Source organism: Parus major, chromosome 5, assembly GCF_001522545.3.
Source record: "Parus major isolate Abel chromosome 5, Parus_major1.1, whole genome shotgun sequence".
NCBI classification, from domain to species: Eukaryota; Metazoa; Chordata; class Aves; order Passeriformes; family Paridae; genus Parus; species Parus major.
In genome coordinates this window covers 35476873-35492510 of record NC_031774.1, presented here as the reverse complement: position 1 = coordinate 35492510, position 15638 = coordinate 35476873, and the positions used below count along the sequence as shown (strand labels likewise).

The window sequence follows — 15638 nt, the reverse complement described above, 5'->3', positions numbered from 1 at the left end:
CCACTGTAGAAGATCTACCCAGTTTAACACAAATATTCAATTCAAAGTAACTTGCTCTCAACTCAGCACTGCTGGGACAGTAGGTTTATGCAACTACACTTCAATTTCTATGTAGAAAGATTATTTCAAGCAAAAGGAGTCCAGAAATTGGACTCAATGATCTTTATGGGTTCATTCAACTCAGGATATTCAATGATTCTATGAAAAGTATATAAATTATTGTTTTTTTAAAAATTCAAGTTTCTCCAGAAGAGTAACTTTAAAGTATTTTTAACCATATGATTTTATACCCACAAGACATCATTATCCATGCTTATGAGTAAGCCTTAAGAAAATTTAGTGGCCTTTAAATCAGTCATGTGTAATTCAAATCACAGCTGCATACCAGGAAGAATTTTATCTATTAGTTAAATTTAACTATGCTCTATTTTAACAAAACTTATTTCTGCTATTCAAGTACCATCAGATTTAAGCTAAAAAAGTGACATTTTAAAAATACTAAAAAAGATAATATTAAAAAGGTCAGATTATTTTGAGACAAGATAGAAAATATTTAACTCATAAGGAACACTTATGAGTTAAATATAAATAGTTAAACTATACCCAACACAATGATTGCTGGCCTAAAATTAAAATCTAAACTATAAAGAATGTACCTCTAGAACCCACAACACTATGTTGATGATATAACTTTTCAGACAGCCAGTCAAAAAATAAGTAACTCTCAGTCATGAAGATGAAACATTTTCAAGTAAACTGCAACATTATTATCTTCCCTTTATCTCCCTTTTTTGTTCCTTTTATTCTACTTGTGTAGAGATCTGTAAAGTAGTACAACTTTCACCTTGATTATCTGTTTGCCCACACTAGGAAAATGCAGCTGTCAGTAGAACTACCATATAGTTTCCTTTTTATGCAATTGTTTTAGTGCTCCAGGAAGACAGCAAAGAATTAAAAAGAAATCACTCCTTTCATTCACCAGCCCTAAACCACATTCCAACAGCAAAAATTGCAACTGAAAGAACCGGTTCTACTCAAGTGCTCACAAAGCAGCTTTTTTCTGAAAAAAACCACACGACCTTACTCAAATGGAAGGAAGCCTCCACATGTAAGTAGAGATGAAAATAACTTATTGAAGAGCTAATAAGGTAGACAAACCATCTCATTCCCTAAGGTTTGCTAGTTCCAAGCAACTTAATAGGAACTTAAGAAAAAAAATCCAACAAATACAGTTTGAAAATTTTAAAGCACAGGTTTCAAAATAGGGTACAACTCTTACATATTTCATCTCTTCCCATTTTACAAAGTACTAGAAGTTATAAATGAAATTTAAATTAACTGACTTACCTTCTTATCTTCTTTTACTTTGTGGGGTTTCTTTTTCATTTTTTTGTCATCTAATTCTTGATCCGATGTAATAGCAGGATTATCTATGCCACCCTTCCATGTTTCAACAGGTGAAAGAAGTGGGTCTTCTTCACTTCCACGATGTCTTCCTTTCCATTTAGTTTTAGAGGTGGTAAAAGCCTCATCATCACTCGCATCTGAATGTGTTCTCCTATAGTAAGACTTGGCTTTGCTGAACAGTGTCTTAGACTTGTACTTGTATTTTGAAGGCCTTCTTTCCCCATGACTTTTGGAAACTCTATCAGAAAATCCATTTTCTTCCTCACCTTGGGTATTTATAACAATTGAGTTCTGAACTTTAATAATACGATTCTGACTATCCTCTGGAACCGCATAGATATCATCTGCAAAGCCTTTATGCTTGTAAATCGTGTCAATAGGTTCAGCATAGTTGTCAGATGGGTCTGTATCTTCTGGTGGTGCCGCAGTCACTCGAGAAGGCTGTCTCCTGGGGTTTTTGCCAATACCTGCCTCAATTGTTTTCAGGAGGTTAGGATCCAGTTTTTTGACATTTGTTCTTGGAACAAGTGGTTTCGGTTTTATTGGAGGAGGCACTTTATGGTTGCGTTCATGGTCATGACAATTGATCGGTGTACTGTGAACAGGATACTCATTTCCTTCCAAATCCAGTCGGTACTTTGAGCGATCACTAGGTGCTGGAAGTAACCTTACATCATCACCAATTGGACTGTAAGGCGGTGGTCCTTCGGCATCATCCTCTGAATCTGGGTAATTATAGTCAAGGGAACCTCCTCTCGGAGATCTTGGAAAAACATCTTCACTTGTGTGCGTTGATTCCCTCGTGCTGTCTGACATGTAGGAACTTTCAATCATGTTTTTCTTCTCTAATACATCACTGAAGAACAATGTGAAAACCTCAGTTTGACGATGATATTGAGATAATGAATATAAAGCTGTAAACTTAGCAGTAATTTCTGTTGCTATGTGCTCTCCTTCAGTCATGAGTTCCTTGATTGCTTCATTCTCGAAGAAGTCTGCCTGGCTATCAGTAACAGCCACCAACTGGACAGGAATCGTATCCTGAACTTCAGAAAGAAATGCGCGAAGCATTCCCATGGATGCCTTTCGCTTTGCAGAATAGACCAGTATATATCCATGAACAAGTTCATCTTTCCGTACACCAATTGAAGAATGATATGATAATATAGTTATCTGTATTCGACGTCTCTTTTCACCTATTATTTTATCTAGCATCAAAGAATTATTCTGGCCAGCCTGAGCAGCGCTACAGGAGTGAGAATCAAGGAAAGGGGAAAGAATAAGATCCACACTGAAAGGATCGCCACACATAGCACACATGACAATCCTTAAGTCAGCTTCTGACAGATCTTTAATGGTGGGAACTGGACTTACAACATCAAAATTGTGTTTAACTGCTTCCAGTACTCCCCTCAGAGCTTGTTTTATTTGGGCCTCATTAAATTTGCGTGGGTATGTGCCAGCAGGCACATCTACAAAAGGACACTGTAACTTGTTAGCCAATTGCTGTCCCTGATGCCTCAGAATAGGTAGATTCTTGCTAACACTGTCCCTCTGGTTAGCCAATATTAATGTAAATGAAAGATTAGCCATATACTTGTCTCTCCTTATCTGAGATGCTTCAGCCCTTATTTTAGCAATGCACTCCCCAATAAAAGTCAGTGATTCAATAGAATTAAACACGCAGAAACAACCATGTGGTTTGAAGGCTGAGGTCCACAACTGAGTCAGCAAGTACGGGGATTTGGCATCAACTGGCCTAAGATCTAGTTCATATATTTTTCCATCTAATGCATATTCATCATCAGTGGATTGTGTCCGAATCTCATTTGCCAATTCTTGTGCAAGGCCATCTTTGCCCAAAATGAAAAGATTGATTTTATCAATGTTGGCACTATCGTGGTATAAATTTGAACGTCCATGGTCTAGTTGCAGAAGACTGTTGGCAAGCAACTCTTCTACTTTTATGTCCATGCAATTTTGGCCACTGAGACAAGTTTCTTTAGTTGGGTGATAAACAAATCCTATGTGTTTGAGCAGAAGAGATTCTCTATCAGGTGCAAGTTTCTGTAAAGCTTTGTATCTAGGTTCTTCACTCAGAACTGCATGAATTTCACTCATTTTATCTGTACTTGGTGTTGCATTAAGATCCAGATCATAAAATAGCTCTGAATGTTCAAAAAGCATTTCCTGAAACTCCTCTTTGGCTTTTTCAACAATCTCCCTCTGATGCCTACCATACACTTCCTTACTATCTGCATCAGTGATGTATTTGAATGCTTCATCCTCTACCACAAAACATATAACTTCTTCCCACGGCTGTCCGGGTGAAATGAATTGGATTTTCTCAAGAGTTTTTTTGAATTTCTCTTTCATTTCAACCCTCCTTTTTTCAGATATAAGATGCTGCACATGGTTTTGATAAACTTTTTCTGCCTCTAGGGTACTGAGAAGGTCAAATGGAATCCTTCTGTCATTCACTTTATCTATGTGGTCAGTTTCATCCCAGGGTATTTTTTCAAGCACTACAAAATAGGACTGGAAGTCAGGCCTTTTCTCCATTACCTTCAAGGCTTCTGACCAGCTCAGAAGTTCAATCTCATCAAGATTTGATAGAAGAGTATTAAGAGCTCTTGGCAATGCATTAATGTATTCTTCTTTTCTCTTTCTAATATGTTCCTGTTTAAGTTGCTCTATGTGTTTTGAAAATGTATTTTTGGCCTTTTTTGTTCCTTCCAAATTTATATACTCCTCATAATCAGGGTGGTTTTTCAGTTTGTTACTAACAGTTTTCCAAGTTGCATGATAGTCTCTCACAGTTTGGACAAGTTTTTCAAACTTATCTGTTGCCGTAACAACTAACTGTCTTTGAGTTTTATAGGCATCCAGATAGGGGATTATTTTAGGTTTACCACGAGTTTTATCCATCATTTGTACCAGTGCAGTAAAACATGTTTCAACATTGACATTGAATCTTGCCGATGTTTCCACGACCACAAGGTTCTTCTTATTTGAAGCAAAGGCCTGAACCTCTCGCAGATAATGATCCACACATTCATCACATTTTGTTGCTGCTATTATTATGGGTTTTTTAGATTTTGAGAGCTGGATATAAAGATTATTCACAAATTTAAGTTGATCATCAAACTTCCTATTGCATCCTTGGCTTACATCAATGCACAATAAAAATCCATCTATGTTTAATTTCCCTTCAGGCATTTGTTTTTGCTCAAAGTCTTGCTCCAAGCCTAGCTGATCTGTGCAAATGTACATTAGTTTTTCTGCGGACTGCAGTTTGGAGGCAGCTGCACGTTTTATGTACGGTTGTAAATTTGTACTCCGATGAGGCAAGAAAGTCTGATCATCAATGAACTCAGTCTGCTCAATTACATGAATTCTGCACTCAATTCCATCCTCACCACTTTGTGTTACGTCACCCCAGTACAAAAAGTGATCATTGTTAACAACTCTTCCTCCAAAGTCAATTGTGCTAAGCACAGAGGTATGCTCAGGATAATATTCATCTGCTTTTGAACGAACGAATCTATTGCACAAACATGACTTTCCAACTCCACAATTGCCTTTATCCTTTTCAGTTCCAGACAGTCCAACAACACTAACAGCATAAGATGGGGGGCGTGGCTCTTTGTTTTTTGCCATCATAACTTTCCTCTCATCCTTTTGCAATTATCAAGGTAACTGTATGTGGTTTTCATTCTGGAAAAAGTTCCTACAAATTTGAATTGTATATCCAGGGCTCCAGAAATTGCCTTCAGTTGTTCCTGCTTCAGCTTGTGATTAAGAGAACCTCAGATAACCTGGACAAGGAGCATCATCTTCCTGAAAAATACAAAGAAAAAAAATTTCAAGATTGCAGGTATTTCTTTATAATATTCATGAGGAAAAAGAGATTTTAAGAAGCACTTTTGCTTGATCACCCTGATTTCCTGTGTATATGAAAATTCTACAACTACTTTGAATGAGATCATAAATTCATAATTCAGTAATGCTAATGCTATTTATACTACAAATTTTAAAATAAGCAGATTTTAGGCACAGTTTAGTAGTAGTTTGTCAGCTCTTTTAATAGCTCATCAGCATACTTCTGAAAAATAGAAAACCCACACTCAAACCCCCAAATTATTGTCCTCCTCATTAGCTTACAAATACTGGGCACTAAAAAGCAAAAATGCAACATAAAAACACTAAACCCGATCCAATATTCATGCTCTTTTATTCACACATTTTCACTAGATATCATGTACATCTGCATGAAAAACATTACTTTAATGTGCATTTGCAGGTTTGAGGTTAGGTTGCAGTAAAGAAAATTTCAAAACAAGTAGCTGTAAAAGCAGGCAGTTGGCCACATGCCTCAGCTGCTACCTATCTGCAGAAGTAGACTACTTGATTTGTATATTAACAGCAAACTGCTTTTAAGGAAATGTTTCGAATCTGAATTCTACATAAAAACACAAACATCATACAAATACTAAGAGTAGGACTTATGCACCGATTTTAAGACTACAGTGTTGTTTCATTCCTTCTGTCAATGAAAAAGAAGCAAACTTTTATTAATGGGAAACAAAAACTACTATATCTATACTCAGACTTTCACAGAGTTACTACAAGGTTCCAGTGGCTTTATTGAAGCTGTCACCAAGTATAAAAATTACCACTAACTCTCAGTCATTAATCAGAAGACTCTGCTTGCATGCATACTGCAAATGGAAATGCATTTGCTGGTTTTGAATCAATTACATTATGAGGAAGACAGAAAAAATTGAATACCCAAATAACTGGCTCCAGCAGACTGTGACAAGTGGCATCAAATCTACTTGGGGGCCAGTAACCAGCATTGCACTCCACAGGCCAGTACTGGGTCCAACACTGCTCAGTATCTTCATTAATAACTTGGATGATGGGGTAGAATGTATCCTAAGCAAGTTTGCTGATGACAGAATTAGAAGCAAATGATACAGTCCTGCATGCAGGGAGGAATAACTCCATCTACCAGTATGATGGAGCCAGCTGCCTGAAGAGCAGCTGTCCAGAGGGGCACCTGGGCATCCCAGAGGACATGAACACCACCCAGCAATGTGCACCTGTGGCAAACAAGGCTGATAGTACCCTGGGCAGCATTAGACAAAGTACTGCTAGCAGGACAAGGCAGGTGAAACTTCCCCTCTTTGCAGCCCTGTAAAGCCACACCTGATGCACTGTTTTCAGTTCCACAGTACAGGAGAGATACAGAACTACTGGAGAATGCAGCAAGGGCTTAAAGCACCACTGCATCTCTCATTTAATGAAAGGCTAGAAGAGCTAGGACTGTTCAACCCGGCAAAGAGAAGACTCGGGGAAGATCTCATCAAAGTGTACAAATATTTGGAAGAAAGCTGCAAAGAAAGCAGAGCCGGACTCTTTTCAGTGGTGCCCAGGGACAGGACAGGAGGCAACAGGCACAGACTGAAATACAGATGATGCCATATGAACATCAGCAAACCCTTTCTTTAATTGTGAGGGTAGCTGAGCACTGGCCTGGTTTGCCCAGAGAAGTTGTAAAGGCTCCTGCACTAAAGGTATTCAAAAGACACCTGGACACAGACCTGGGCAACCTGCCCTAGGTGACCCTGCTTGAGCAGGGAGGCTGGACTAGATGACATTCAGAGGTCTCTTCCAACCTACACTGCTCTATCCCCTGTGAAAATATTTTTATAAAAATACTTCTCATTTTCTTGGTAAAAAGCCAACTATTACATGGCACTATAAATGAAAGGTAGATACTCTTGTACTTGACATATTTGCTTTTACATTTGTAGAGTACAAAGTAACAACACAAATGTACTTAAACAGACCTATAAACAACCCTTATAAGAATAAAAGTAAAACAAGTGTCAATACTGAAATTTTAGTGTTATATACTTTGTCCTTCTTAGCAACAATTAACTAACCAAAACATAAAATACAAACTACATATATAAAACCAGCTGTTAGTTATAGAAATCATAGCAACGTTTAGAATCATAGCAAAGGTAAGTACTTTTTCTGAAGAAAGTATCAACTTCATTACAAAAGGAAGAGGGACACCTAATTTTTATACTCAAGAGCTTTTAGATTGCAAAAATTGAAATTTTTATGCCAGATTTTAGAATTCTTTTTTGGTTAAATCAGATTACTCTAAGACCCATTCAGAAAGACAACTCATATTTAAAACTTTCCTTTTCACTGTTTCCGCTGTGTTTATTATGTTCTTAAAACACAGAACTTGGACCTAACAGAAAATGGCTCCAGGAATAAAAATACTTAATAAAATTAATATCCTTTACAAGCAGTATTTATATTACTACAAATAAACCCAGTGTCTTCTTTCTAAAGGAAAGCTTATCATAGTAGCATCATTCAAACAGTCAGAATGAGAAATTTAGTCAGCACTTTCACTATAAAATGTTTTCTGTTTGCCACAGCACAATACAGATTTCATGTGGACTAAACTAGAACACAAAAATCTTCATCCACAGGATTACTTCATTTCTTCAGGAAGACACTGTCAATTTGCAATTAGATTATAAGAAACAATCAATACTTTCAGATACTCTACATCCTCAGTAGCAAAGGTTGTTCCTCATCCATCTAAAAATGTTTTGTTAAATCGATACATTTTTAAGCAAGTAAATACAAAGAGTAAGGTGAAAGGGGACACTGACAAAGGGAGAACAAACACATCAGTCTCTCATTAAAGTTCTGACATGAATGATTTTAATCATAACAGAAGCTGAATCACTAAAGATATTTAAAATCAGTAAGGGTTTTTTGGGCTTTTTTTTTCTGAAGACAGTTCCTGCTTTGCACTGATTGTACAAAATCACAGAACAAAATCTATGTTAATTAAGTAATAAAACTGGTAAAAATCTGACATTATAATGGCTTCGCATTTAATATGTAATCATCATTAAATTGTTCTCCAAATGGAAGATCATCCATTTCACTATATCACTAATGTAAACTTACTTAATCATTTTGTACTGTTTTAAACCATGCACACTGGAAATTCATTGTAAGTTAGTCCCATTATCTTAGTTAAATCTGCCTAATTCAATAACAAATTCTAAAGGCTATGATTCATCTAAACCCCCCCCACCTTTGTTACAGATTCAAAAGAGGCGTTGTTTGATTTCTCCAACTAATTTCAATCTTAAGATTGAAAATAATACAAAGTGTCTGACATCACTGTATGAAGAACCTCTGACCATCTACAGATGCACTGTAGGACCTTGTCTCTACAGACTTTTAGATTTTTAAGAGTAGTCATAAAGAAAATAAGGTAGCAGCTTGTACTTATTTACCCACATTCACCCTTAAACATGTTATAAAGGTCTAAAGCCCAAACTTACCCTTAGGAAAAAGAGGTGCAAAGCAAGATGACTATCCTGCTGTGATCTTCCTGCAGTAATGTCACACATTTAAACAGTGCCCTTCAGTAAGTCCTTCCCTGAGGAATCTGAAAACAAAAAAATAAGAGCCATTAAAATTTCAAGTTTATGAAGGAAGAAGCAGCAATCAGAGAAGGTACAACACTTCACCTACACGAGGATTGTTTTCCTTATTTTAAACCCATAAACAAAACTCAAGCTGGACTTTGTCTAAATTGGGAGGGTTTAAATCCTGTAAGCACACCTTTTAATATTTGAGAGAGAGCAGAGTTCTTAAGTGATTGTGATTTCAATTTCAACTTGATACTTCAACAATACCTAGGTTGCAGAAGACTGTTATGAAAAAAATAATGTAGTTTCTCAGGTAACATATAAAATGTAAGCTATAAAAATCACCAATCACTTCTAGAATAACTTGGAATTCTAAAGTATTTAGAACACAGCTTTGCAAGATGAAATTGTTATAGGCCTAAGTACAAAATACAGGAAACAAATATATGTCTGTGTACATACATCCTATTAATAGGAAAAAGGTACAGTCTACCTCAAAACCCTTTACCTGTAGGACACCACTTCTAAATTAAAAGGACTTACAAATTGTCAAAAATTAGAAATTGAAAGTATAATTATATTTGAAGATTTCGAAGCCTCAAATAGGGTACAAATTATTAATATAACCCTTTTAAGTGCTGAGCTCACCGCAGGGATGCTAATATAAAGTAATCAAAAACGGAACTCTCTTCCATTGTTCTTCCCTTTGCATCCACACAAAACCCAGAGTTTGCCTGGCCAGTGATCCACACATTATGATGCAGAACAGGAAAGGAAATTGAGGTACTTGCACTGGAATATTATGTAAGCCATTTTTAATGCAGGAAAGGTGTCATTGTTAAGCAAGATGCAGCACAAGCTGTATATGTGCTAAATATATCAAAACAACAGAGCTTTCTCTTGTTTTGCCATTTACAATTATAGTCTTAATAATTTCACTTTGCTTTGGAATTAATATTCACTTTCCTGTAGTAAATTTTCTTTCAGATAAAAAAGGTTTGGCAATACTGATAAACAATATACCAATACCACAACAGTAACTAATCTTGTGGTACCAAACACCACCAAAATCAATAGGCAGCAGTCCTTCAGTCGTGCATTAAGCCTGGCTGAGCTTCAGTGCTAAATTCTACCCCTTGTGATAGAGAAGATAGATGGCAAATCCTGTTCCCTGTCCTTACCTCCAAGCTGTGGCACACCTCTACATCCACAGCTAGCTGAGCAGAGCAGGTACTTGCTCATGAGGAAAAAGACAATGGGCCTCTGAAGAACTCAGAGTATGTGGAAGAGCAGAGAGAAAAGTGTCTCCATTTGCAAGAATGTATCTGAGGCTTGTGGGACAATGCCACGAGAGAAAGCTCAAAGAACAGGCCCTCACAACATCAGTCAGAAACATTTAAGAGACCACAAAAGACCCTATTTACAAACACATTTCCCAAAGACTCCAAGCTAAATTCTAAACACTAGAATAAAATGCCATTTTATTAGCAAGGAATAAACACTTGAAGAGTTAATCATCTATCATTATTAAGTAATTGTGGCTGCACAGGAACTTGTAGATGAGTCCACAGTCAAGAAATTCACTTACAGATAAATACCCTTGAGTATTTCTCAATACCCTCCAAAATTCTTTTCTGAACCTAAAAATGTTTTAGACCTAACATGGCTGAAGCAAAAATGTTGCCTGAAAGAGTCCACAGAATTGCTTATGACCATCAACTATTTAAGCAGCTGCCAATAGGAAAAAATAAACAGTGTTTTCTCCAAGTTCTTTACTCACTCTGTAGTGTTGTGTAGAACAACAGTTTATGGATTAGTATTTTCTGGGGTTAGTTTCAATCAGCATAGTCTTGCAAGTGTGTTTGTAAATTACCTGGCCAAGCAAAGAGAAGCACATGTGAATGAAAGGCTCCTCACAGCCTAGTCTGCTTTACAAGATATACAAATACACCCACAGAAACTTACTGTGACCTCTACAGCAGATGACCAAGTCATTCCTCACTTAATACTCTTTGAGAACTAAAACTTGGCATTGGAAAAAATTTACTACAGTACCAAACATCCAAGATCTATCAGCACAACAGTAGCTATAGCCCTACACAAAACAATAAGAATTCAACTGTTTTCCCTTCTAACAACCAGAAAAAAAAAAAAAAAAAAAAAAAAAAAAAAAAAAAGCTGAGGTACCTTAACATAATGTTGTCATTCCTCATTCAGTTTTACCAAGAGTTCTCTTTTTTCACTCATGCAAGCCTAAGAAATCTTCCCTTCAAGAAAATGTTTTTAGAAATGAAACCAGAGTATACCAATGTAACCTTAACAATTTCAAATCACTTAAGTCTGCTGCAGTCCTAACACTTAATGTGTCCTGTCCACTTTACAAACACACCAATACTCTTGCCTTCAAAAGTGCTGGTAACCTTAATTAACCATACTTCAAATCTTATTTATAACTAATGGTAAATACAACAATTACCCAAGTATCAGCGAACATGAGAAAAAACATTATTCAGATTGATTATCAGAAAGTAAGCTCAACCACACAACAGCAAGACAGTAAGGGACAACAGTGATCCTCTGGCTGAAAAGAAATTCAGCTGAAGTGGTATGCTGATTAATCATGCTAGGGAAATGAAGGATGAGAATGGATGACTCTAACTGCTGTTGACTTCAGATTTGGTTAGTATGATGGCCAGCTATAATCCCTAAAGGAGTTCTATAGCCTAGATAATTCTCTCCATAAAAAAGCAAAGTAATCAATGCATGAAAAAAATTTTAAAAAAAGAAACCCCCACTGCCCAACTTCATATTATAAAAGCAATGAAAGACTGTTTAAAAACAGAAGTTCAAAGCTCTTAGCTCCAACTAAGCTCAATAAATGTCTTCTATTAATAATAATACACTGAAGACTGCCTGTGTATTACTCAAAATTAAATCAGAGCCTAAATATTATTTCTGAATTCAAAACATCATTCTTTAGGTGGAATCTAGCCATCCCAGGGCATCTATTATCATTATTGCTCTCCTCAAAAAAAACCAAAAAAACAAACGAAGAAGAGAAAAACCAAACCAACTTACACAATTTAAATCAAGGTGCAATAAAGAAGTAAACTGTAAAGGTTCAAATTACCAGCACAGCAGTATTCTGAACTTAGGCCTCTCAAGTTACTTATCTTCAGATTTTTGAATATCTGAAAACATTCAATATAGTTTCAAAGCCTGTCTTTTATCAGGGAAGGAAAGTGCAAGTTTACAGAAGCAATAAATTCTTAATTCTTTTTCCATAGGATAAGCTCCAACCAAAAACATGCAGAGTGGTCAGAGAAGTTTCTCAGGGCAAGTCTCCTGATCAGGCTTATTTACAGAGGTACTCAGGAAAAACACAAAAGAACTAATGGAGAAATTTTACAAACGGGATCCATAAAAAAACTTATAGAAATAGAAGAAAGAAAAGGAAGCAGACAAAGAAAGAGGGATCAAAGAAAGGACAGAAAAAGGGCTAAAAAGCATTTCCTGGAAGAAAAAAAACAAGAAAAAATTACATCCTGGTATGGGTAGCTACAACTAATTTCACTGATCCACAGATCTGGATCATTTCATATTATTTCGCTTCATGAGCAACTGCAGTGTAGAATCCAGGACTCAACATCATAAAGCTTAGTTTGTTGTTTGACCTTGTACAAGCTATATGTGTCATTTTTACCTGTGTAAAACAATACAGGTTATCCCCTTTCTAAAATTACAAAATGGGAAAGAGAAACGGCATATATAAGCAGCAAATAATATTCTGCATAAAAACTATCCAACTTAAATAAATGCCAAATGCAACTATATACACTTGCTCAAAAACTGTGCATGCAGGTATTGGTTTTGCTTTTTTAAATGCAAGCATTCTTCTGTCATGTTTGAATGCCAACTGATGCAGAACTGCAAAAATGCGTGGGAATTTTAACTCAGAGCCAAAGAAACAACTCTTATTTACCACAAAATGTAATGTGCAGAACTAGCCACAGATTAATTATTTTGTTTTCCAATTGATGTGACTAGAAAAACACAGTTAACATGCAGATTCAAAATAACCTCACAATTGTTTCTTGCGAGGAATTATGAATCCGTTTTTCTTTATGTATTTCACCAAATCTGTAAATACAAGGGAGTGATGAGATGGCTTAAACAATAATCTGCAAAATCTTCCAGCTCACTTACACTGACCTTTAGGCTAAAAATCCTCAGAGGAAAAAAGAAAAAAAGAACCAACCAACCAAAGAGCGATTAAAGAGTGATTAAGTATTTTGTGCGCTCATTAGGAGAGACGCAAGGCGGACGCAGGGGAGGAAGAAGCGGCGGGAGCGGCACTGCGGCGCTCCGGGGCGAGCGGGACCCCCGAAGCGCGCGGCGCTCCCGCGGGCCGGGAGGGCGGGGCCGCGCGCGGCCAAAGCCCCCTGGCGGCAGAGCCCGGCCGGCCGCGGGCCCCTGCCAGCATTCCTGCCTTATCAGCCAGCAGGAATGCACCGCGGGCCCGCTCGCACGGCTACGTCATGGCCACCGAGCCGGCCGTTCGCAGCTCGCACGACGGAACCCCGCCAGCACAACTTCGCCACGGGTGTTCGCCTTCCAAAGGGCCACCCTCTCGGAGAAGGTCACGGCGTGTCACCCCCAAGAACGCCTTCTGCACAGAATCCTAAGGGAGCACCGGGAGCAGCCTACTAAACGGAGTGATGAGGAGCGCTTTGTGAAGTTTTATGTGAAATATTCCTGAAGGATAAGATGCCAGTACGTGGGATTTGTCTTGTGTCAAGAAAGTACTTTTGGAAGCCTTAAAATAGCGTCAGCATCCTTTTAGTATAGTTATTAAACATCGTGGAATTATTTTTGCACTATCTACTCAAATAACAAGTCCCAACAGGGAAACTTACACAGAACAATCTATTATGATCAGTGCTTTTCTTTTCTACAAAGTCTGCAAGCGGAAAAAAACACCTACAGCTTTAGGAAAGCACATAGCCTGAAAAACATGTGAAGCATTTGGTTCTGTTAGTGCTAAATATAGCATTTTAAAACAATTTAGTCTGAGCCTAAAGTATTTAATTGGATTATGTTACACATGCAACACCTTAGCTAAAGTAAAGTCCAATACCAGGGAGCGGTAGGCATTTGGTTGCAATTATTTACAATTTTACAACAATGGCAGCTGCTTTAGATAGGGATACTTTAGAGGAAAAAAATGCTATTTAGCTCAGTATGTTCCCGGCTAACAAGTAACTTATAGTAAAACACGTTAGTGATACTGTAACAAATGCTTAAAAAATTTCCCATACTTTAAGTACCACAGACTTAAAAAAAACCCAAAACATCAAACCCTTACATTTCCATCATACTTTCTGAGCTCTAGTAACACTGAGTTTTAGTACAGCACTATAAATAGAATGTTACAAATTTTAGCACTTCTTAAAAATCATTTTAAAAGTAGCACAGCAATGAAAGTAAGTCCTTACAAAAATACACCTGGATGAATATGTGTAATACCCTTAGTTTAGATAAGTAATATGAATAAGTATGGGTTTTATCAGGAGGCAGTTAACTCTGGTCACTGATGTCACTGCTGAAAACAACTGTCATGCGGAAGACTCTTCAGAAGGTAAGGCAGCACAACTGACAAAAAAGCCACCTATAAATTCCTCATTCTTTATGAAATAAGTAAACAAGCATCAGTGCTGCAACTGGCTTCAATGCACAGGTTTAAAATGGACGTCCAATTGACCAGCTAACATACTGTTCTCTTTACTGCTTTTACTCGGCAGTGTAGAGTTTTCAAATTTCTGTCAAGGATCTTTATTAAGAAAAAAAACAATCCTTCAGTTTATCTGCATGACACTAAACTAAAGAATACATACATACCCCCACAGGCCTATTTTGGTCTAGATTAAAAACGTTCCCCTCCTACTTATTAAGGAAATATTCCACGCTGATATCAAAAGCGATACTGGAGAGAGCAAAAGAGGGGTGTACGGAGGGGTGGGGTGTATTATAGGGAGAAGGTGACAAGTATGTCTTCCGTTTATAACTATATAGTCCTGCTCCTTTTTTAAATTAAAGCAGTGCTCCATACTCCTTATGTCTTACAGCTACAACACCATGGCATTACATCTGTATGTCTCTGGTGATTCCCTTGGGTGGAGAGAGTCTAAAGGTTATGCTGGTTGAAGGGATTCAAAACGCATGAAAGCTGCAACACTGCAACTGGCTACCCTATTCCAAAGCCTTAAAATCCACCTGGTGGAAAAACAGAAATGCACACACATCATTAGGAGAGTGAAGTTTTCTGAAATTTAATATCGAGCAATATTTGAAGGTGAAAGGAAGGAGGAGGGGAATGGACAACTGTTCAAATTTAGAAGAGGAAGAAAAGAACAGAGAAGGCGTGAATGAGTATTAGGGGGTAATGAAGAGGAAAATAAGTACCGAGAAAGGAGAAAAGGAGGGGAAAGGCAGTGGGGAACAGAAGAAGGGAGGAAGCTGAAGGAGTAGGCAGAAGGGAATGAGGAAGGAAGAAGAGAGGAGCAGGGAAGCTCCCCTTCCTGCCTTCCTCCCTCCCTCGAGAGCCGTGACCAGCTGGCAGCCTCGTACAGCAGGCTCAGACCCTCCCATTGCTCAGGCCTTCATCACCTGTCTGGGACCAGGCACTTCGCTCCCTGCCCTTCCCGCCTGCCCTCCGCGGCGCGGCGGGGCCGAGGGGGCCGGCCGGGGGGC

The 15638-nt window shown here is 37.8% G+C and overlaps 1 protein-coding gene and 1 long non-coding RNA gene across 5 annotated transcripts in view; one reads left to right on the top strand and one right to left on the bottom strand.

Moving 5' to 3' along the window:
• ARHGAP5 (Rho GTPase activating protein 5) overlaps positions 1-10687 on the bottom strand; it is a 42000-nt gene extending 31313 nt beyond the window's left edge. For 2 of the 4 annotated variants that reach the window (XR_004497720.1, XM_015630633.3), the window contains exons 1-3: positions 10669-10687; positions 8799-8905; positions 1348-5247 (exon numbers count right to left, since the gene is read on the bottom strand). Coding sequence is in view for 3 of the 4 variants with exons in the window: in XM_015630633.3 (XP_015486119.1) it covers positions 1348-5070 (3723 nt within the window). In the remaining variant the exon portion in view is untranslated. Of the gene's footprint in view, positions 1-1347; positions 5248-8798; positions 8906-10668 lie in introns of those variants that run through there. The other 2 variants (XM_015630632.2, XM_033514862.1) reach the window with 1 other exon arrangement.
• A 2701-nt stretch (positions 10688-13388) lies between these two features.
• Positions 13389-15638, top strand: part of LOC117244589 — a 22316-nt gene continuing 20066 nt past the window's right edge. Inside the window, exon 1 of the long non-coding RNA XR_004497982.1 lies at positions 13389-14526. This is a non-coding gene — a long non-coding RNA (uncharacterized LOC117244589). The remainder of the gene's footprint in view (positions 14527-15638) is intronic.